The sequence below is a fragment of the Hypanus sabinus genome, chromosome 7 (genome assembly GCF_030144855.1).
Source record: "Hypanus sabinus isolate sHypSab1 chromosome 7, sHypSab1.hap1, whole genome shotgun sequence".
Taxonomy (NCBI): domain Eukaryota; kingdom Metazoa; phylum Chordata; class Chondrichthyes; order Myliobatiformes; family Dasyatidae; genus Hypanus; species Hypanus sabinus.
The window spans coordinates 7488598-7513289 of NC_082712.1; the positions used below are offsets into that span (position 1 = coordinate 7488598).

Here is a 24692-nt window from a genome sequence, read left to right on the forward strand (position 1 = left end):
CTCCAGTTCTGGACTCACCCATCAGTGGGAACATGCTTCCTGCCTCCAGTGTGTCCAATCCCTTAATAATCTTATATGTTTCAATCAGATCCCCTCTCATCCTTCTAAATTCCAGTGTATACAAGCCCAGTCGCTCCAATCTTTCAACATGACAGTCCCACCATTCCGGGAATTAACCTTGTGAACCTACGCTGCACTCCCTCAATAGCAAGAATGTCCTTCCTCAAATTTGGAGACCAAAACTGAACACAATACTCCAGGTGGGGTCTCACCAGGGCCCTGTACAGCTGCAGAAGGACCTCTTTACTCCTATACTCAATTCCTCTTGTTATAAAGGCCAGCATGCCATTAGCTTTCTTCACTGCCTGCTGTACCTGCATGCTTGCTTTCATTGACTGATGTACAAGAACACCTAGATCTTGTTGTATTTCCCCTTTTCCTAACTTGACTCCATTTAGATAGTAATCTGCCTTCCTGTTCTTGCCACCAAAGTGGATAACCTCACATTTATCCACATTAAACTGCATCTGCCATACATTTGCTCACTCACCCAACCTGTCCAAGTCACCCTGCATTCTCATAACATCCTCCCGACATTTCACACTGCACCCCAGGCTTGGTCTTTATTCCTTGTAGCAGAGTTAATGAGGGGTGACTTTATAGAAATATTTGAAGTAATGCAAGGTACAGATAAGGTGGATGGTATTGGTTCTTTCCCCCCCCCCCCCCCACCCACCCACAAGGTAGGGAAGTCCAAAACTAGGGGGTGTAGTTTAGGGTGAGACAAGAAAGGTTTAAAAGGGAACTGAAGGGCAAGCTTTTCCACCCTGAGTTTGGTGAGCATGTGGAATGTGCTGCCAGAGGAAGTGGTTGAGACATGTACAATAGTATCTTTTCAGCACCTCTTGAAGGGTTTGGGCCAAATGTAGAAAACAGGGGCGAGCTGGATGGGCCCCGTGATCAGTGTGGATACATTGAGCTGGATAACCTGTACCCATGCTATATGGCCTGACATCTTCAAAAGGCGATGCCTCAAAAAGGTGGCACCCATCATTAAGGATCCCATCACCCAGGACATGCCCGCTTCTTATTGCTACCAACAGGGAGGTGGTATAGAGCTGAGAATAAACACTCAACTTTTTAGGAACAGCTTCTTCCCCTCCAACATCAGATTTCTGTAAGGGCAATAATCCCCTGTGCTCTCCCTCACAATTTTTTTGCACTATTTAATTTATAAATGTTTATTATAATTCATAGTTTAATTATGTATTGCACTGTACTGCTACTGCAAAACAACAAATATCATCTCATATGCCAGTGATATTAAACCTGATTCTGATATTTTATGTTACATTAATTAGGCTCCAACTAGAGTAACATATATAAACTTGAGCACCAAACAGTTGTAGAGATTTCCGGATATGATAGCAATGATATCAGATTTCAGTTATTTGGAAATACGAGTGAAATTGATGTCATAAACTTGAAGAAAAGTTAGAATTTGATTGTAAACAAGGTGGGACAGCAGAAACCTGATTGGATGAGGACTAACTAAGAGGAACGGACAACAGGGGTATATATACCACCAGACTAGACATGACTAGGCATCATCCCTGATGAAAATGGCAGTGTGTGTCATCGAAATATTGGTTAAAATTGGTATTTGTATCTGGCTGGACGCTCAAGTAGAGTTTATTCGCCATATTCGCTGGAAAGGTACCAAATCTTTTTTAGAGAAAAGTTGGCACATAATGGAAAGATCAGGGGATTAAATGGATACAGGTCTGGCAAAAAAAAACCTAATTTGTACCACTCCACCACAATTCAAATGGCAATAAAGCACCCTTTTCTCCCACTGTTTTGTGCAGTTTCAAAGGTGAATAAATAATGAGAACTTTCAAAAGAAATCTGAAAAACAAAATGTCAACCTATTTCACTCTCCGTGAAAGCTGTCTGATCTGATAAGCATTTCTAGCATTTCCTCTGCTTCTCACTGATAGGAGAGAAATTAGATTTATTTATCATGTGTACATCCAAACATAACATTGAAACGTGTTGTTTGCATCAACAATCAACACAGTCCGAGAATGGAACGAGTCTGCAAGGGTTGCCGTGCTTCCGGCACCAACATTGCATGCCCACAACTTACTAACCCTAACCTGTATGACTTATGAATGTACGAGGAAACTGGAGCACTTAGCGGTCAAAGGGAGAACATACAAACTCCTTACATAAAACAGTGGGAATTGAATCCCAATAATTGGTACGAAGAGCACTATGCTACTGAGGACTCCTTAACATCTTAAATTAAAATAATACAGTAATTATAATTATACAGTACAACCCAGTCTCCAAATTAGAGCATTGACCCACAACCCCCATCCTTCTGAGCAATAAAGCAGTACACAAAATTTACCATACAGAAACAGGACGATCCAAACAGTTCATGCTCTGAACCAGCCTCCATCCACTCAGCTAACCTCTTTCAATTTCCACACTTTTACTCCTATTTACCTGTTCCTTTGCAAGTTCCACCTTGGGGTAAATCAGTTTCTGCAGAAATCCCTCCCTAATTTATTACAAATTATCATAGACACGTGGCCCTCAGTTCTATTCAATTCTAAAGTGGAAACATCTTCTGGTCATCCATCCTATCAAACTCTTTTCTACTTAAAAAGATTCTGATTGCTTGAGTTTTTCTTAACAAAGAATCCCAACTAGTCTGAATGTCACGTCAAAAATTATTTCAAAATACAGCTGAATCTCTTCACAAGTTATGCAGAACAATGTTGAGAATTTAACCATGCCCATACAACACCAAGTTAGAAGCTGTCCCCACTGTCCCCAGGCTGAATGAGCTCCCATTATATCATTAAATACAGAAGACCGATATACGTACTGCTTTCATTCCCATGACTGGCAACCCCCCCCCCCCCCCCCCCGGTGGTTCTGATGGCACTCAGTACTGTACTGTGGAGATCAATGGAAGTTATTCCCTCAAGGGGCTGCAGGGGCCAAGTCATTATGTATGCTTAAGGCAATCTGATTGGTAAAGGAGTTATGGGTTACAGGGAAAATGAGGTTTAAAAAAAGTCACTCATGACTAAATGCCAAAAAGACTCGATGTGCCAAATTCTTCTCCTATACCTTATGACCCTGAGTTGAGTGATTTTTTTTTGTGTATTTTCCAGATTAAAGACAAAATTGACTTAAGGATGTCCATACAAACGGAACCTATTCATTACCCAGGAATGACCTGTACCTTTAATGTTTAAATAACTTTAAAAAAACGAAGTCTACAAGATATTATGTCACAAGTGCATCAGCACAGCAGAGCATCACAACTTACTCAGCAGCAGAGTGCCTCATGACTACTCTTCATGTTGTGCGGTAATTGGCATCTCATTGCCAGTTAATACATGTTAACAAGCTAAATGTTTTAGTTTGTACAGATTTCCACAATTAGTTTTCTTTAAACATACTGGCAGTAATGGTGTCATTAAGCACAATATATATGCGCATTGGCTCAGTAAACTGCATGTATGCAATTATGCCAACTTTGAGCATGTCTTCCAGAAGTACATTAAAGAGGGGGAATGTTTAAGACGTGAGAATGATACAAGAGAAGATATGGATTTGCAGCTTATTACATCTTGAAAACATCCTAAATTATTTCAGCATTACTCCAAAAGGGGCAGCACATAGCATTGTAGTTAGTGTAGCTATTACAGCATCAGCAACCCAGGTTCAACTCCAGAGTTTGTATGTCCTCTCTGTGACCACGTGGCTTTCCTCCAGTTGCTCCAGTTTCCAAGGATGCATGCGTTAGTAGATTATTTCTCACAAGGGTGTAATTGAGCGGCACTGGCTTATTGGGCCAGAAGGGCCTGTTACTGTGCTCTATTTCTAAATCAAAATGAAGTGCAGGTACAGAGAGAAGACAACTTGCAGCGCAGCAGGGGAAATGCAGTGTTAGTTGCTAGAGGTTGGTTGTGCTCCTTATGACAACTGGTTCTCTAGAGTCCTCCATTTTCCACCCATACCTCTACTGAAGTCTTCATCACAAGTGTCATAGAGCATGGAAACACCCCTTCAGCTCGCCACTTTCATGCTAATCTTTCTACCCATCTACACTTAGCCAATATCCTTCCAACCCTTGCCTATTCAAATAGTATCCAAATATCACTTAAACATAGTGACCATGAGATTCCATCATCATCTATTCTGTTCTCTTCCAGATATCCCCCTCAGTCCCTCAGGTCTCCTTGAAAACTTCTTCCCCTGACGTTCAACCCATTCCCTTTTGCTTTTGTTGCCTCTATCATGGGAAAAAGATTCTGAACATCTACATTATGTATGCCTCGTCTCCTTTCTCCAGGGAAAGCAAACCTAACCTATCCAAACTCTGCCCACAACTAAAGCCCTCCAATCCAGGCAACACCCTGGTGAATCTCCTCTGCACACTCTCAGCTCTATCTATAGTATCTCCTCTGTACCCCCTCCAGCAGAACTACATCTATCCGATAGTATGGTGACCAGAAACACAAATATTCCAAGTGCGATCTAGCCAGTGTTTTGTAATTTTGCAATATCACATCCAAACTCTTTACATTCTACCTACAAGTGCAGCATTGTCACATGCCTTATCAGTAAAGTGTTGCTACATTACCTGAGGCTGTAAATTGCCCCTTGGCCATAGTTAAGTAGCAAAAAATGATAATGAGAGAAGTTAACCACACAGGGATACAAGAAAACGAGAATGGGATTGACAGGTCTGCTCTGTTAGTGTTGACATGGGCCTGATAAGCCCATGATCATAAATAAACAAAAATATTACCCATCTTGTAGTTCATCATAGGATGCAGCCTTTGAGAATCACATTTCCCACCATGAATTTGTCCTGAGAAGACGGTGGAGATTGCAATCACCCACTTTGGATGCCAGCCCCACAATCAGAATTATTGCTACTCACGGGTGTGATTTACTTCAAAGATGGTTTCCTAAGGTCATCATACCAAGGGGAGGTAATGGCAACAAGCTCCCATCCAATGCTCCCAATGGTGTGCGCTTCAAATAGCCTCTGACGATCAAGTCCAGATCTTGGCTTTCACGTGTGGCTTAGCTAGTAAGTCTGCAGAACCATTTCTACTGACAGAAAGGGCAAAGGTGGGATACTGGCACCTGAGAACTAACTTCAGGCAGTTGGGGCTTGTCATCTGTAGTTGGCAGCTCATCTAAAAGGGAAACTCGGGTCTCAAACCTCTGCTGCCTTGTAGCTATACCCACTCATAGGAAAGGCTTTGGGAGTAAACCCTGAAGAAAAATCCAGAGCTGCAGTTCAACACTGATGTCAACTGTATCAGTCTCTGCCATTCCTTTGGATTCATCAGCTGCGTGGAGAGGGGGAGCCTGCTACATGCACAACAGCTTGTTCTCCATATTGTATTGCCCTGGTTTGCGTTATCACATAGACAGCTTATATGCAATATCCATGGTTGATCCTGACCATGGAGAGCCACAGTAAAAACTTAAAAAGATAACAACAATGGACAACAATCTCCCTTCATAGATCTGCAGTACTTGTCATTGATTTTGACAGTATGTCAAATACCCAGATACAGACACCAAATCTTTTTCATGTTGCAAACTGCTTTCATTTCAATCTAAACATCATCATCAGGGCACCAGAACCAATACAGAGCAGGAAAACTTACTTAAATTGAAGATCCTAATCCAGGAGTTGCCAACCCTTTTTTTTGCCATGCACCCCTACCATTAAATGAGGTGTCTGTGGACCCCAGGTTGGGGACCCCAGCTGAACTGTAGAGGCACTGTATAAGTTATTTTACATGTACTTCAAATTGGTCCCAAAATGACAGTTTTAACCACACAGACACAGAATAGTGTTTGTAGTTGGAATTCTGAACACGGTCACAGTTTAAAATATGAAAAAAATCTAATCCACTATCACACACTTTTCACTGAAATCAATGACAAGCAGCACACACATTTGTAACATGACCAAAGAGCAAGTGACTAACAAATCAATGAACAACAGATATTTTCTGGATAGTCACCTTTCCGCTTCCTGAGAATAACAGGACTGCATGGAGAAGGCCCTCCAGCTGCATGCAATAGAACAGAAAGAGAAGAGACAAGAAATATAGTGCCACAGAGATAATCAGCCACTTTATCTCAGAAGGTAATCCGTACTAGAAATACTTCACAATGCAGAAAGTTGCTTCCTTTTAAAGTTGTGACTGTGCAATGATGATAAACTGCCAACAAATATTGATAAACACTGGAGATTCTGCAGATGCTGGAAATCCAGAGCAACTCTCACAAAATAATAGAGAAACTCCTCAAGTCTGGCAGCATCTATGGAACAACAATCAACATTTCAGCACTTGACCCTTCATCATGACTGGGGGGGGGGGGGGGGGGGAGAGAGAAGACGCCAGAAAAGGGTGTTGGGGGAGGGGAACAAGTACAAGCTAGAAGGTGACAGGTGAGACCAGATGAGGGAAGAAGGTAGGTGGGGGGTGGAGGGGGGGAGAGAGGAAGTAACAAACTAGGAGACGAAATGTGGAAAAGGTAAAGGGATCTGATAGGAGAAGAGAGTGGACCATGGGAGAAAGGGAAGGAGAGGAATTGAGTGATAGGCAGGTGAGAAGAGAAGCAGTAAGAGGGGAGCTGCTATAATGGGGAATGGAAAAGGTGAGAAGAGAGAGGGGGTAAAAAATTAGATTGGACAGCATAATTTCAGAACCTACACATGTGCTCATTAAACTGTTCGATCTGTTCATAGCCAGAAGCCTTGTGGCATAATGCCAGCACTTGAAAGCTTCTCTATCAACAAGAAAGTGAAAACCCTGGAGATTGCAAAGCCATGCATAATGATCAAATGCCTGCAAACAGTTCAGGAATCAGAATTATTATTACTAACTTGAATGATGTGAAATTTGCTATTTTGCAGCAGCAGTACAGTGCAAAGCCATAAAATTACTAAAAAATTACACAAATAAATTGGGGAAAGGGATAAAGGATTAACAATAATGTCAATGGACAATTCAGAAATCTGATAGCAGAGAAAATTCACAGTTCAAATTTAATTTATTATCAAAGTACATATAAGTCATCATAGACAACCCTGAGATTCATTTTCTTGCAGGCATACTCAATAAAATCATAATAGAATAATAAATAGAATCAATGAAAGAACTCACCAACTTGGGCATTCAACCAGAGTGCAAAAGACAACAAACTGTGCAAATATAAAACTAAATAAATAAATAATAGTGATGAATAAATAAGCAACAAATATCAAAAACATGAGATGAAGAGTCCTTGAAAGCAAGTCCATAGGTTGTGCGAACATTTCAATGATGGGGCAAGTGAAGATGAGTGCAGTTATTCCCTTTGGTTTAGGAGCCTGATGGTTGAGGGGTAATAACCGCTCCTGAACAAGGTGGTGTGAGTCCTGAGGCTCTTGTATCTTCTTCCTGATGGCAGCAGCAAGAAGAGAGCATGGCCTGGGTGATGAGGGTCCTTGATGATCAAGGCTGCTTTCTTGTGACAGTGTTCTGTGTAGGTGTGCTAAATGGTAAGGAAGGCTTTACCCGTGATCAACTGGGCCGTATCCACTACTTCTTGTACTATTTTCTGTTCAAGGGCATCGGTGTTTCCATCCCAGGCTGTGATGCTGTTTTTGAATGACAAACGAACTAACAACACAATCAGAAACAATAAATGGGCCCCACTGTCGCGTAGCATCTGCAATGAGTTCGCCCCGTGGATTTCCTCAGGGTGTTCCAGTTTCCTCCCACAGTCCAAAGAATAGTAGGTTAATTGGTCTTTGACAATTGTCCAGTGATAAGGTTAGAGTTAAATAAGGTGGGTATTGGGTGAAGTGGCTCCTTGGGCCAGTCTGCACTGTGTTTCTCGAATAAGTAAACAAAATGCACCATTGACAAATCAACACCGTGAACCTATTTAAGTCAGCGGGAACAGGAAGAAAAGTGAATGGGTTGATGAACGAGGCCAATGGCAATAAATGTGTGAGCAGTTCTGAGCCTAAAGATGGCAGACAGAAACAGTGCAGTAAACTGGACATAAATGGCTAGGCGAGAAGTTAAGCAGAAGAGACAAATCAGCTTTAGGATCAGACTCCATATAGAAACAGAATGATATAGAATCCAGACACCTTACTTCCTACGTTCTCGGCTCTGCAGACTGCTACACTCTAACGATTGTTTCACATTAGTATTTGTCCGTAGGATTGGATTAGGCTGATAAATGTTTATTTTTGCTATATTGAATCTCATTTCTCCATTTGCATTAGGTCCTATAAAACTGAGTCTGCTTCAAGCTTCGGTCAGTAAAGGCCACGTAAATCCAAGTGACAGAACACTATGGCACAGAAAAAGGCCATACGGGCCATCTAATCCATGCTAAAATACTATTTCGCCTCATCAAGTCAACCTGACCATAGCCCTCCATACCTCTCTCACCCACATACCTATCTAAATTTCTCTTAAATGCACCTACGTCCACAATTTCCACTGGCAGCTCATTCTACACACTCACCACCCACTGAAAGAAGTTGTTCTCCCTCATGTTCCCCTTTTACTCTTAACTCATGACCTCCAGTTCTAGTATTACCCAACCTCAGTGGAAAAAGCTTGCTTGTATTTATCCTGTCTAATCTCTTCTCCAGCAAGACTTTTTTTAAACAAGGAGGAATTGTTTTCATCGGACATGGTGTGTGCACAGAAAAGTGCAACCAAATCTTTTTACTTAGGTGGATCCCTGCCAAGAATGAGATGCATTACTTCACTGCAAGCTCCTGAGCATATAATCAAAAGGAAAAGCATTTTCATCACACCTTCAATTGCTTTCTTCCCCACTGAACACTTCATCTGACTTCATAGCATGGCTCACACTGCGGTCCCTTCCAGCCTGACCAGCAGGCAACATGACCTTTGGTTGTGAATGCAGCATAGCCTACCATAAACATTTGATGCTTAGCAGTACCTCATCCAAAAGAAGGTGCTATTGGTCTATCTATAAACAATGAATTGCCAAGGAGCAAATGGAGAAACACACACAAAATGCTGAAAGAACTCAGCAGGTCAGGCAGTGTCTATGGCAAGGAGTAAAGAGCTGACATTTCAGGCCGAGACCCTTTATTAGGCCTAGGAAAGCAGTTGGAGAAATGGGGAAAAATATAAAATGGACACTGGATTTTTTTTCTAACTTTAAAACTTTAAATACTGCATATCTGAAAATTTTCTCCCTGATTTGATAAATAACTGCAAGGTCAGTAAAATGACAGGGGTAGACACAAAGAACAAGAGAGTGGAAATGCACAGTTCCTTCACGACAGGCTAAAATGCCTCCTCCTGGTTTTGGATTCACAGTGCACAACTATGAACTACAGTTTGAGGACCCTTTATCCAAAATTTCCAAGTCTGAAAACCACTGAAATCCAAAATTGTTTGAGCTTTGACATATCACAAATGGAGAATTCCACAAGGCGCTGGGAAGGTTCCTTGGCAATGCACAGGTTCCTGCGCACCATGAACAGCTTTGTTGAGTGACCTCACATACGTAATGAACAAAATTTAATGAAAAAAATCGAAAAAGAAAAACACTATATAAATTGGATAAAGATCTCGATCGTGTATTGAAAAGGTAGATTCGGCAGCAGAGTGAACACATGCCTCTTAACAGTAAGCTGATCACAAAACAAGCAAAGATCTATCACGACAAACTGAAAATTGAAGGTAACTGAGTATTCAGCAGCCTGGTTGCAGAAATTTAAGAAAAAGCACAGCATTAATTTTTTATTGATTTGTGGTGATAAAGCATCTGCCAATCAATTCATTGATGAGCTTGCCAAGATCGATGCTGATGAAAATCTAATACTGAATGGTTGCATCAGTATACACGCGTATTGAACAAGTGCAAGACAAAGACTGCTTACCATTAGTACATAAATTCAAAGTTGGAAATGATGGTTATACATACCAAAAACAGAAAAAATCCAAGATCCGAAACACATCCAGCCCAAAGCATTTCAGACAAGGGGTACTCGACCTGTATTTCCAAATGATTATTGAATAGAAAAATAAATATTCAGAAGAAGATGTGGTTGTAGGGAGGATGCTTCCCTGTAGTTGGGGAGCCAAGAGCCACAGAATGCAGTCTCAGAATAGAAGTATGTCCCTTTAGAACTGAAATAAGGAGGATTTTTATTTAGCTAGGGGTTGGTGAATCTGAGGAATTCATTTCCACAGATGACTGTGGAGGCCAAGTCATTGGGTATATTTAAAGTGAAGTCTGACAGGATCTTGATTAGTAAGTGTATCAAAGGATACAGGCAGAAGGAGGAGAATGGGGTTGAAAGTTGGAATATATTTGCCCTTGCAAACACAAGGAAATCTGCAGATGCTGGGAATTCAAGCAACACACACAAAATGCTGGTGGAACACAGCAGGCCAAGCAGCATCTATAGGAAGAAGCACAGTCGACGTTTTGGGCCAAGACCCTTTGTCCTGACCCTTTCAGGAAGGAGAATTTCAGAAGAGCATCTCTGAATGCACATTTCAAGACCATAAGATATAGGAGCAGAATTAGGCTATTTAGCCCATTGCATCTGCTCCACCATTTCGTCACAGCTGATCTAATTTTCCTCTCAACCCTAATCTCGTCTTTTACTCCTATCCCTTCATGCCCTGACCAATCAAGAATCTATCAAACTCTGCCTTAAATATACATAGACTTGGCCTCCACAGCTGCCTGTGGCAAAAAATTCCACTGATTCACCACTCTCAGCTAAAGAAATTCCCTCTCATCTCCATTCTAAAAGGAAGCAAAGCCTCAGTGTTTCGTAAAGTCTCAACATTACATCTTTGCTTTTATATTAAAGTCCTCTTGAAATGAAAGTTCCCATTGCATTTGCATTTCTCACCATAGACTCAATTTGCAAATTAACCTTTAGAGAATCCTGCACAAGGACTCCCAAGTCTCTTTGCGCCTCGGTTTTTTAGTATTTTCTCTCCATTTAGAAAACAGTCAACCCTTTTATTTCTTCTACCAAAGTGCATAACCATACACTTCCTGACACTGTATTCCATCTGCCACTCCCTCCAAGTCCTTTTGTAGCCTCTCTACTTCCTCAACTACTTGCCCCTCCACCTAACTTCATTTCAACTGCACACTTTGCAAATAACCCATCAACTCCATCATCCAAATCATTTAAGAATCAGTCCCAAAACAGACCCCTGTGGAAAGCCACAAGTCTCCAGCAGCCAGCCAGAAAAGGATCCCTTCACAGAACATAAATTTACAGCACATTACAGGCCTTTCGGCCCACAATGCTGTGTACATTCCCATTCTTTGCCTCCTGCCAATCAGCCACTGCTTTATCCATGCTAGGATCTTTCCTGTAATACTAGGGCTCATAGCTTGTTAAGCAGCCTCGTGTGTGAACACTTGTCAAATTCAAGTACACAACATCAACCGATTCTCCTTCATTCATCCTTGAAGTGGATGGGTTACAGCAGCAAAAGACCACACCAGGACCACTCCTGTGCTAAAGTGGCCACTGAGTGTAGAGCTAAGAGTCATGGTGTCAAAATGACAGATCAGCCATTTAGCAAGAGCTTGATTCACTTAAAGAGAGGTGAGTGAGTGGTAATTTTCTTTCCTGTAAATTGTGAAGGCCAGTCATGGACTGCTTTTGAAACTGAAGTGCATGGATTTCTGGACATTAATGAATAAAAAATAGGGCAATAAAATGGTGCTTGAAGAAAAAAAATCAGTCATCATCTGGTTGAATGGTAGAGCATGAACAATGAGTTCAATCACTGACTTCTGTTTGGCCTCTTATTTAAACAGAAAAACTGATCAAGGCATTGGCAGAACCCATTTGGTGCTTATCAGATGTTACTTATTCATCAATGTTTTTAGCTCACGATAACATTGTGAGCTAAATTGTTTAAGCCACACATAGGAGATAAAAGTCATTAAAATCTAGCATGGTATTCCAGAGTAGAATAGAGAATGTGCCATCTTTCTGACCAGATTTCAAAGAAACACACCTTTTCAGCCACTTTAAGTGAACATACTGCTGTGGCAGGACAGTCACATTTGGAGTTGAGCAGGATCTGGCATCAGCAATGATGGAACGATAGAACAGACTTGATGGGGTGGATAGCCTAACTCTGGTCCTTCGTCTTATGGACATTCGTACTACTGCTGGTGGGAATTTGCACAAACTGGATACCATACTTTTGGTATTACCAGGAATACCTATCGCTCAAGTACTTCATAAGCAGTTAGCATAGAACAGAGAACACGACAGCACTGTACAAGCCCATCAGCACACAATATTGTGTAGAACATTTAACCTACTTTAACATCAATCTAACCCTTCCCTCCCACATTACCCATCCACGTGCATATCTTAGAGTCTCTTAAATGTCCCTAATGCATCTGCCTCTGCCACCACCACAGCAGAGTATCCCAGTGTGTGGGGGGACTCACCAATGCGTGGGGGGGGGGGGGGAAATTCCCTCTTGGCATTTCCCCTATACTTTCCTCCAATCACCTTAAAATTATGGCCCCTGGTATTAGCCATTTCTGCCCTGAGAAAAAGCCTCTGGCTATCAATTCTAACTATGCCTCTTATCTTGGCTACCTCTAACAAAGCACCTCTCATTCTCCTTTGCTCCAAAGCCCGAGGGTACTCAACCTCTCCTCATGATATAAAGCACTTTTGCTTGCACTAAAATGGACATAGAAGACACTAACTGTCACTTTTGTTGCTAAGGTGCCACAATTTAACATCCATTTCATCCCAGTACAAGTCTCATATAAAGAAAGAAAATCTCACCAACTACACACCTCGGCTAAGTGTTAGGTTAGCTCCTGTAAAATCCTAGCAAACTGAAGTACTAGCTGGTCCATGGACAAAGAGGCAAGTGACTGACTTAGAAAGTTCAAGAGCACGTGGATGCACAATGAATCAAATGGCCTCATTCTGCAAACATGATTGGTAATTTCTGCTTTGTAGCAAAGTAATATTTAACGTTTCAACTGCCTGATCCAGAGACTCTCCAATTGCCGTGACTTCTTTCAACATTGACATAATATACAAAAAACAGAATATGCTCACACTATGTAGTATTGACGAAGAGAAAAAAAAGAGCTAATATTTCTAGTTGATAAGCCGATGCACAAATGTTTTACTTTTTGACTTTAAGCATAATTGATATTATATATTATATTACTACCAGAAGATGGGAGTATACAATTATAGCAACAATGGAGGATCTATTTTGTGATCTTAATAAATACATTTTATATATTATTTCCAAAATGTGTAATTATCTGAAAATTATTCAAGAAAATAAGAGGAAAATAGCATGAGGAGACAATTATTTCCTAATTACAATTTTTAAAAAAGTAACTTTGCCATATCATTGAGAACTGATTCTAGGACTTACAGTAAAATAACTGAGAACAAAGTACAAATAGATATCAAATGATTATTTTCTCTCACTGACAGTCTCAATTTTTTAATGGTCTGTGGCCCCCAAGGTAAAAAGTCGACCAGATGAAATTAGATTATTCCCCCCATTCACTGGGCTATAGATCACGGGAATTCTACATGTTTAGTTGTTGAACACATTTCTGAACACTCAAGAGCTCAAGTGATACAGGATAAAGCAGACTTGCAAATTGAGCGATTAGCAAAAATCTACAAAATGACAGAGCAGGTGCAGATATAATATGGTCATTTCTGTTTCATTATCTCCAGCAGTTTTTTCCCCCAAATATCTATGTCCAGAAAAATACAACCACAAAATCAGGAATAAGCATGGTTAACAATGGGAAAGCAATTCACTTGGGACTCCGAGGGTCAGATTGCTGTGGTATGCAAAGTACAGCACCACAGCTCTAGCTTAACAACTCCAGCAGTCTGAGCACTGGATCACTAGCTGACACTGTGAGACACTCGTGGGAGGTAGGCAATGTAAAGGGAGAGCCGGCAGAGAGGCAGCAACAGAATTAGATGGCAAAAAAGCTCCTTGAGTACATAACTTATGTGGGCACTATGTGGATATACAGTAGTTACATAGATTAAAATACTACAAAATATTAACCTGAATTACTATAGGAAGTACATTAGGTTTAATTTGGATACAGATAATGGCATTTCACTGAAGAATTACCAGTTGTCTGAAATACACCTGGATATTATAGACATAAAATAATATACTTTTTGCAATAAAGACTGAAGATCAAAGTTTAAAAGTCTATAAAATAGAAGATTTACATTAACATGCAAATTGATAGCAAGCAAACTTAGCCACTAAATAAGGTGATCCATCAAAAGCATTCATACAGTACTTATAACAAATTAGATTTGATCAACAACTTCATGACCTCGTTAAAGTCCACACCTCTTAACCAAAACAAGCAGAAACAAAGTCTGATCACCAGCAATGAAGAGGACAATTGATGTCAATATTATCAATACAATGAAACCAGTAATCAATTAAAACTATTGATCAGCAATTGGAATATTTCTTGCTTCCTGAATCTGTGTTGAGATGAATGAGAACATTCTATAAAAAGAGCAAAGAGCAAAAGGCACCTGCCCAACTTCTGCCAACTTCACTATAATAATTGGTGTGAATTTCCAATTCTTGGCAAACAGCAGTTAATTTTGGGGTACTTATCAATTGCAGTGTAGAATAATCCTATTGTTACCTTCTAAATCAAAAAAATTAGGTATTCAGCCCAAAAATATTTATCACTGAATCAGAACAAGGCTGATTTGTATGCCATCTTTCCACTCTGGTATTGACCATTATCTAAAGGTTTCATTCAGTAATATCAATAGTTCAATAAATGTCACTATTAAAAATTTAAACTGATAACATAGATGCAGAGATACCAAGGAACCCTACGTGGTCATCTTACCTATTAGTTCCACAATACTCCTGCTGCGAACCCGGTTTGAGGTGTCATCTCGCGCAATGCTAACTCTGGTTATGCTGCCAGCAGTTGTCAGGGCCCGGAGCAGCTCGGGAGGAGGAGTACGGAACAGTTGCTGCAGCATCTCCAAGGCTGCTGTTACCACATTATGGTCCCTGTGCTGGGTGTAATGTAGTGTCAACTCATATGCCTGTTTGAAAGGAAACAAGAAACTCTCAGCGCCTGCTTTAAGCTCACTTTCCACCTGTTCAAATTTTAAACGAAACAATTTGTTTCAGAATAATGCAAGCAAAAACACCAGTGATACTAGAATAGAATTTTCACATGTTCAATTTTTTTTCCCAAACTCTTGTTAAATGCATGTTCAATATAAGTTAGAGGATGTATAACAAATGAGAAAATCTGCAGATGCTGGAAATGCAACGTAACACACACAAAATGCTGGAGGAACTCAGCAGGCCAAGCAGCACCTATGGAAAAGAGTAAACAATCAACGTTTTGGGCCAAAGCCCTTCGTCAGGATTCTGGTAGGGGTCTCAGCCTGAAACACCAACTGTTTATTCTTTTCCTTAGATGCTGCCTGGCCTGCTGAGTTCCTTCAGTATTTTGTGGCTGTTAAGTTAGAGGATAAGTTGTTCTATCAAAAGTACTATTTCTCTACTGAGATCCAAATGCCCAGCTGAGTTAACGTGAGCTTATAATTCTCAGTTCCAAGTTGAAAAGTTGCGGTAGAGACATTTTCAAGCAGTCGGAATTCAATACTTATTGTTAGTTGTATTAAGATGCTAAAGAAAATTAAAAATATTAAAACAAACCCAAAGAAACACAGATGACCTGGGCAGCATGGTAGTGTAGTAATTAGCATTACACCATCAGAGTGCCAGTAACCCTGGTTCAATTCCTGCTGTTGTCTCTAAGGAGTTCGTACATTTTCCCTGTAACCACTTGGGCTTCTCCAGCTGCTCTGTTTTTCTCCCACATTCAAAGGTTAGTAGGTTAATTGTAATTGGGCATCACTGGCCAGAAGAGCCTATTACCATACATTCTCCCCAAACATGTCAAATAAAAAGTAAATCTCATCATAATACATCTCTCCATCTGCCTGTGTAATAACAAAAGAAAATCAGCAACAACTTGTAGAGCAGGACAGAGTCTTCTAGCCCACATTTATTTCCCACATATTTGGCTTATCATCATATTGATTGTGAGATGTTGTAATGCTCAGCACAGCCATTCCCTAAATAATGACATGATTACAGTAGAAAATATTATTTACTTTGGAATAGCTTGAATCATAAACACAACTATATTTAATGCAAACGCAATCTTTCCACACAACTCTAAGACAGTGGTCCCCAGCCTCCGGGCTGCGGACTGATACCGGGCTGCGAAGCATGCAGGGGTGCAGCAGTAGCCGAAGCGCGCCCAGCACATCTTTAAGAAAAAAGCCAAAATAAACAAGCTAATTAATTAGGTGTCACCGGCATGTAAATGTCGGCCCAGATCAGAGGTGATTGCCGATTTCACTTGCTCTACGCGATGTTCACTCCTCTTTCCAGGGTGCTGGAGCGTTCAGCTGTTCCACTGTTTGGTTAATTTAAACACCAGCCCAGACAGGCTGAAAAGACAGGGCTGTCAGGATCGAGGTGACATGTTGAATCTACACAAACTTCTAATAAGGTATAGGCGCTGCCACGCTTTCTTTGTAGTAACAGTTATGCGCTGGTCCCAGGACAGATCCTCTGACACTTCTCAGAAAGAGAAACGTCGATCCTTAATGCCGAAGAATTTAAAGTTATTGACCCTCTCCACCACAGTTCCTCTAATGAAGACTGGCTTCTGGGCAGCACCTAATTAATTAGCTTGTTTATTTTGGCTTTTTTCTTAAAGATGTGCTGGGTGTGCTCTGGCTACCACTGCACCCCTGCATGCTTCGGTATCAGTCCGCAGCCTGGAGGTTGTGGACCACTGCTCTAAGAGATGAAAGTCAGAACTGTACTCAGTTTGATTGTTTTTGGGTTTTTTTTTTCCACATTCAAAAATTAGTCCAAACCTTTTGTGGTATGCTGACATTTTTCATACTCACCAGAAATGGATGTTAATCACTCATTCAAAATGCATGAGTTTCGCTTCTCCTTCTCTCAAGTTAAAATTAACTACAGCCTCTTTACCCAAAACATACTAATTGAATAGTGGAAACAGATTCAACAGCAACTTTCCAAAGCATGATAAAATACCTGAAACAAACTAAAACAACTTCATGAGGGATATTATTGTAATGAGAGGTGTCAGGAAATTACAAGTGAATGAAAACCTTGTATTGTCCTCCCTCTTGCTCTAATTACACATATTTAAAATGGTTGATGAAATCAAGAGGGTGAAATTACATAATTAACTTGATTCAGATAAAGTGGACCACTGTTTTATTACTGAATTGACTGGAGACCAAACCAGAATCACTTTTTAAATTGACCGATTAAGAATTCATGTATTTCACAGCACAATTTAATTTGAGCCAAAGATGCTACCTGTACAAGCTGCTCCAAGGAAGGGGAGATTTCAGCCTCCTTCCTCGTCACACCAAAACTGCCCCGCAGGCTGGTGTCCTTCACTTGTTGCCTCAGTAACGGCATCAGGTAACGTAGAGTGAGCATTACCCCAAGAATAAGTGGAGTAGGTCGATCTTCTTCCACAGGAACCAAGAAGCCTACAAAGCAAGTAAATACAGTTATGCAGACTTTTCAAACAAGTGAAACTACATGGTTAAGTACTACTGCTATGCACACATGAAGCTGGGTGTACTGCTTTTCAGATGGTGTGACAATATCAATATTTATTGAATATTGCCTACTTAATGAATTCCAACTGAGCCAATCCTTCCTTGTTCAGGTGACTGAAGACTTTGAATATTAAATTTTTAGTGTCCTGGTTTTATGTGACACTACATTGATTCAGAATCAGAATAAGATTCAGGTTCATTACCATTAAGGTATGTCAGGGCACCACAGTATCACAGCAGTTAGCACGATGGTATTATAGCTCGGGGCATAGGTATTTGGAGTTCAATTCCATCCGTAAGAAGTTCGTACGTCCTTCCCACAAGTGCACAAGTTTCCTTCTGGTGCGTCGGTTTCCTCCCACAGTCCAAACACGTATGGGTTAGGGGGTTAATCAATCGTTGTGAGTTTTGGCAAATATGAAAGGGCAAGTGGGCAGCATTGCTTACATCTGGAAGAAAGGAGGGGGAATGGGGTGGTGGTGGAAGGATTGCTGAATGTATAATTAGTTACACAGATTTTGTGACCATAGCTAAACTGTCCCTATCCTTAAAAGAAAAGAAAAACAAAGTACCTATCATTTCAGTTTTGAGATCCCAAGTCAGAAATAGAAGGGCGAGAAAACAAGTTGACTTTAAATTAGAAAGAAAATGGGTGAAGAATGGAATTTTTGCATTAGATCATCTGTCTGAAATAGGGCTTCAGTTTTTATATAACCATTAGCACAAAATGACCTGTTAAACAGGTCCAACATTTTACACTGCCCTGTAACATTCTGTTTCTTTTTTGTATTTTCCTGCTACAACTCTCACTTCCAAGTTTTTGTTCATTCTCTCTAATCAACTCAAAGCTAAAATCAAGTTTGCATCTATAGTCTCGTGTCTCCTTTTTATCTCACCAATTAATAAACATCATATTTCTATTTTTTTCTACCAGAATAGAGGATCTAATCTTCATCCATATTATCTCCCATCTACCATGTCCACTAAGCACATCTACATGACACACTGTCACAAGAAAGCAGCATCCATATTCAGGAACATCCACCTCCCAGGACATGATCTCTTCTCATTGTTGCCATCAGGAAGGAGTTAGAGGAGCCCCAGGACTCACACCCCCAAGGTTCAGGAACAGTTATTACATCAGGCTCTTGAACCAAAGGGGATAATTTAACTCAACTTCACTTGGCCCCATCACTGAAATATTCTCACAACCTACGGACTTACTTTCAAGGACTCTTCAACTCCTGTTCTTGATATTTATTGCTTAATTATTATTATTTCTATTGTTTTGTATTTTCAGTTTGTCATCTTTTGCATACTGGTTGAATGTCCAAGTTGGTGCAGTCTTTCATTGATTCTGTTATGGCTATTATTTTATTATGGATTTTTAGTATGCCCACAAGAAAATGAATCTCAAGGTTGTATATGGTGATGCATACTTCGATAATAAATTGATTTTGAACTTTTGATCTGCCATGCCCTCACCTATTCAATAATCTCTTTGAAGGCTCACTGCACCTTCCTCACAGCTCACACAACTCCCTAGCTTTATACAGTATCTGACTTAAATAGACGATGAAAACTGGGGACCTACTTCAAATCCTTGTGTACTCCATTCGTCACATCCTCCGCAAAACAACCTACTTTCAAGGAGGTTTCTTGGTCCATCACACCTCGATTATAGGGAAGGCAAATTAGGCAAATCTAATACCACCTCAAGTGCTTAAGGAGAGCAAATCTGTCCCAATTGCTGGCCAACTTTTATCCATGTGCAATACAGAGAGGGCATACTGAATGACAGTTTGAACATGTCCAACATTTTACACTGCCCTGTAAACTGTAACTTTTTTTACTGAATTCTCCTGTAATAACAGTTCTCACTTCCAGCTAAAGCAAGACAGATCAGAAAACAGTGAGCAGGATAGCTCAGCAATCATTGGGAGTTGTCATGGGCAAACCGAGTTTGAAACAGGGTCCAGAATTGACCATATGAACGAGAGGGAGGGGGGAGGGGGAAGAGAGAGTGAGAAACTGCTTGAAAGATTAATGTTATGGTTTCTTCTGCCAGCTTTTTTACCTTTTCCTCAAGAACACCTTGCCTGATTGTTAAGGTTCCTGCAGAAAGAGCAGGGCGGATGGACATCTGGTGTCTAGCATGCGGCGTTAAAGCAGGTCCGCTGGGACACAGACAGACACACCACGAGACATGCAGTGTGGACACTGAATGAGCTTTGTTGCACCCACAGGAAGGTGGGGATTTTGGAGGATCGATTTGGGGAAATCGATCAGTGGCTCACAATGTTAAAAGGTGCGACCAGTGGGGAATCATTTGTGTGTCCACCCTCGTCTGGGTGATAATTCCACCACCGAAGAACGTTCGTACTCGATATGGTCATAGTCGGTGACCAAAACAGGACTTCGGAAGACAACAGGAAGATCGACTGCATCACCTCTCACCAACGTTACTCAAATAACTACCTCGAACTGAACTCTTCACCATCGTAAGACTCTATTCATTCACCCCTAGGTTTGAAAGAGCCTAGTTTTGGTTCCTATTTCCACATTTCTGTATGTATATCATTGCTAACCTGTTTGATACATTTGCATTTCATTGTACTGTGTTGCATAGTTTACTAATAAACACGATTAGCTATTAGTAATACCAGACTCCACAAAGTGTTTTCCTTTTCTGCTGGTTCTTTAACCCGGTCACGGGGTACTATTGAACCTGGAGGCAATTTACAACTCCAGATGCCTACGGCACTGTATTAACATCATTAAGGACCCATCCTATCCAGGACACTGTTCAATCTCCTGCCATCTGGTTGGAGATACAGAAACCTCTTAGCCAAGACAGTAAGACTAAAACATTGTTTCATCCTGAGGGCTGTAGTCCAACTGAATATTGCTACACCCTGGTTCGCCAATGGCCTTTAAGTATTATGGACAATCGAAGTCACGCTGCACTTAAATATGGGATTTTTCTTTAATTAAGCAGTGCCACATGCATTAAATATGTTTTGCATGGACTGGAGTAGCAGCATTATGAATTAATATTTTAGTATTCCATAGCTAACAATGGAATACATCTCTATGACATAATAATCCTACATTGTTTATGAAGGATGCATTGAACTTAGGACAACACTAACCCTGTGGCAGTGCTAAATTGTGGCACAATAAGAGTAGCGGTTAACATGAATACACTATAGCTCTCGCTGCAAGTTTGGGGTTAAATTCCTTTTACTGTCTGCTCTCCCCATGACTACGTGCATTTCCTCCGGGTGCTCCCATTTCTTCCCAGATTCCAAAGATGTACAGTTAGGGTGAGTGAGTTGTGGGCATGATATGCTGACACTTGCTGGACAATTCTCACTGATTTCATTGTATACTTCAAAATACTTGCAAGAAACAGAACAAAGCTACCCTTAGGACTAACACAAAGAAAGCTATATAAACAATCCAACACTTTTACCCCCAGGCATCTTTACAAGTTGCCCAAATTCCAAGAACAAATTTCAAAACTCAAGGTGAGTATACAGATAAAAAACAAAATCAGCAACTACAGGACAGCTGAAACAGCATTCAATTCTGATCTTGCTTGATAGTAATTCATGCATGTACACCAATGTTGTCACAGCCAGGATAATTTCCTTTCTCAGTGTACATGAATATTCTCTAAACAAAACGTGATTGTGTCATAATTCACCTTCACATCGTCTCAAGTGATTTATGACATTCAATTTAATTCAAGTTTCCTCTGACAGGAAAATCAAAGTTCAAAGTAAATATGAACTTTAACTGGGACTCAGGATGGCTGGTATTTACAGGATTTACGAAGCAGTGCATTAACGGCCAGATGGGACGCACAGTGGGAGCCCACATCAAGGAGCACAGGAGGTGTGTATCCGTTTGGGTTAACCGACAAAATCGGCAGTAGCCCAACATTATATTCGCAATGGCTATAGGATTGACTTCAACAGCACAAGTATTGTTGCTGCGTCAGTATCTTTTGAGACCACCTGGTAAAGGAAGCCATTGAAACATAGAAGAAAGAATTATAACAAAGACAAAGGTTTCACTCTAAGTAAGGACTGGAATTCGATTGTAAACAAGGTGGGGCATAGGAAACCTGACTGGATGAAGACCAACCAATCAGGAGGCATGGTCGATGGGGGTATAAATACCACCAGACTAGACATGCCCAGACTTTACCCTGATGAAGATAGCAGAATTTCCATTGAAACATTGGTTAAAATCGTTACCTGTACCCAGATGGAAGCCCGAGAAGTGTTTATTCGTCATATGCCGGGAAAGCACAAGATCCTTTTTCTCAAAATAAATTTATAATCTAAATATGTATATGTTATCATATACTGCCAAGAAATTCATTTTCTTGCAAGCAGTCACAGTAGGTACAAAGAGAAACAATAGAATTGATGAAAAAAATCTATCCACAAAGATAAGTTATCAATTTTCTCCAAAACTCCTAGCCCAGAAGGGCATATAGAAGGAATGAAATAACATATCTTCAATCCAAGACTATAATACACAAGTCCAATAGCAGTAGGCTGCGCAGGAGCCTTTCCAAATCAAGAATCATTCCAGCTTAGTCATATATTGAGTCATTCTTTGCAGTGGTTGGATTAAGATCAACAATCAACCTTGTCATATACATTTACACATATTAGGAATTTTCTGTGGTGTGTAGCATGCAACAAAAAAACAACATTCAACAATTATAAGGAATTATATAAAGTTGAGATTAAAGTATAGATATGGAACAAATGTGCATAAATACATAAATAACAACATGCATTTATAATGTGATTCAGAAACTGTCTGGCCATTAACCATATAGTTATAAGGGACTTGAGAGTCCTTGTACAGGAGTCCCTAAAGCTTACTTGCAGATTGAGTTGGTGGGAAGAAAGGCAAATGCAATATTGGCATTAATTTCAAGAGGACTACAATATAAAAGTAAGTAATGTTGAGGCTTTATAAGGCATTAATTTGGTGTGTCATGAGCAGTTTTGGGACCCTTATTGAAGAAAAAGTATGTGCTGGGATTGGAGAGAGTCTACAGGAGATTCACAAGAATGATCCCAGGAAAGGTTAGGGTTAACATGTGAGGAGAGTTTGATGACTCTGGGCCTGAACTCACTGGAGTTTAGAAGAATGAGAGGTTATCTCACTTAAATCTATTGAATATTGAAAGGCCTAGATAGAGTGGATGTGGAGAGGATGTTTCCTATAGTAGTTAAGTCCAGGACCAGAAGACATAGCCTCAGAATAGAAAGATATCTCTTTAGAAAAGATATGACGAGAAATTTCTTTAACCAGAGGATACTGAATCTGTGGAATTTCCTGCCCCACGTAGCTGTGGAGGCCAAGTCAATGGGCACACTTAAAGCAGATTGAGAGATTCCCGATTATTAAGGGTGTCAAAGGGTATGGGGAGAAGACAGGAGAATGGGGTTGAAAAAGATAGTGAATCAACCAAGATTGAACAAAGTCAATGGGCCAAATGACCTTACTGTGTAGAGAGTCATAGAGAAGTATAGCACAGAAACAGGCCCTTTGACCCATCTAGTCCATGGCAAAACTACTTAAACTGCCTACTCCCATTAACCTACACGGGGTCTACAGCCCTCAATGTACCTATCCAAACTCCTCTTAAATGTTGAAATTGAACCTAGATGCACCACTAGTGCTGGCAGCTCATTCCACACTCCTACAACACACTGGGTGAAAAAATTTCCCCTCATGTTCTCTGAAAACTTCTCATCTTTCACCCTTAACCCATGAACTTTGGTCATATTCTCACCCAATCTCAGTGGAAAAAGCCTGCTTGCATTTACCCTATCTATACCCCTCAGAATTTTGTACATCTCTATCAAATTTCTTCTTAAGCCTCTATGTTCCAAAGAATGCAGTACTAACCTATTCAATCTTTCCTTGTAACTTAGGTCTTCCAGACCCGGCAACATCCTTCTGAATGTTCTCTGTACTTCTTCAATCTTGATTACACCTTTCTTGTAGTTAGGTGACCAAAACTGCACACAATACTCCAAATTAGGCCTCCCCGACTTACACAACTTCAATGTAACATCTCATCTCCTGTACTCATTACTTTGATTTATGAAGGCCAATGTGCCGAAAGCTTTCTTAATGACCCTATCTGCTTGTGATGCCACTTTCAACATATTATGGACTGTATTCAAAGATCCCTTTGTTCTACCACACTCCTCTGTGGCCTACTGTTCACTGTGTAAGGTGGTCCCTGGATGGTCCTACCAAAGTGCAAAACCTCACACATCTCACACTTAATCAGTCCAAGTTTATCCAAATATTTATATATCTGGTCCCTTAGAATACCTTCAATTAACTTTCTCACAATTGATGTCATACTCACCAGCCTATAACTTCCTGGTTTATGTTTAGAGCCTTTTTTAAAATAGTGGAACAACACTGGTTATCCTCCTATCCTCTAGTACCTCTCTGGTTGCTAAGGATGTTTTAAATATCTTTGCTAGAGCCCTGGCAATTTCCGCAATTGCCTCCTATCAGGCCCTGGGGATCTATCCACTCTATATGCCTCAGGATAGCAAACCTCTGTACAGGGTCCATGAAGTTGATGCCACTTTGCTTCAGTTCTTAACACTTTATATCCATTTCCTGCATAAATACAGATGCAAAGAACTCATTTAAGATCTCCGCCATCTGTTTTGACTCCACACATGGATTCCAAGGGACCAATTCTGTCCTTTGCAATCCTTTTGCTCTTAACGTTATCTATAAAGTCCCTTAGTTTTCACCTTCACTGTCTGCTAGAGCAACTTCATGCCTTCTTTTAGCCTTTCTGATTTCTTTCTTTCCTTCCTGCATTTCTTATGCACCTCAT

The 24692-nt window shown here is 40.5% G+C and overlaps 1 protein-coding gene across 2 annotated transcripts in view; it reads right to left on the reverse strand.

The window, feature by feature from the left end:
• Nucleotides 1-24692, reverse strand: part of htt (huntingtin) — a 264099-nt gene that overhangs the window by 189152 nt on the left and 50255 nt on the right. For both annotated transcript variants that reach the window (XM_059974136.1, XM_059974135.1), the window contains exons 8-9: nucleotides 17538-17716; nucleotides 14995-15199 (exon numbers count right to left, since the gene is read on the reverse strand). In XM_059974136.1, the coding sequence (XP_059830119.1) occupies nucleotides 14995-15199; nucleotides 17538-17716 (384 nt within the window). The remainder of the gene's footprint in view (nucleotides 1-14994; nucleotides 15200-17537; nucleotides 17717-24692) is intronic.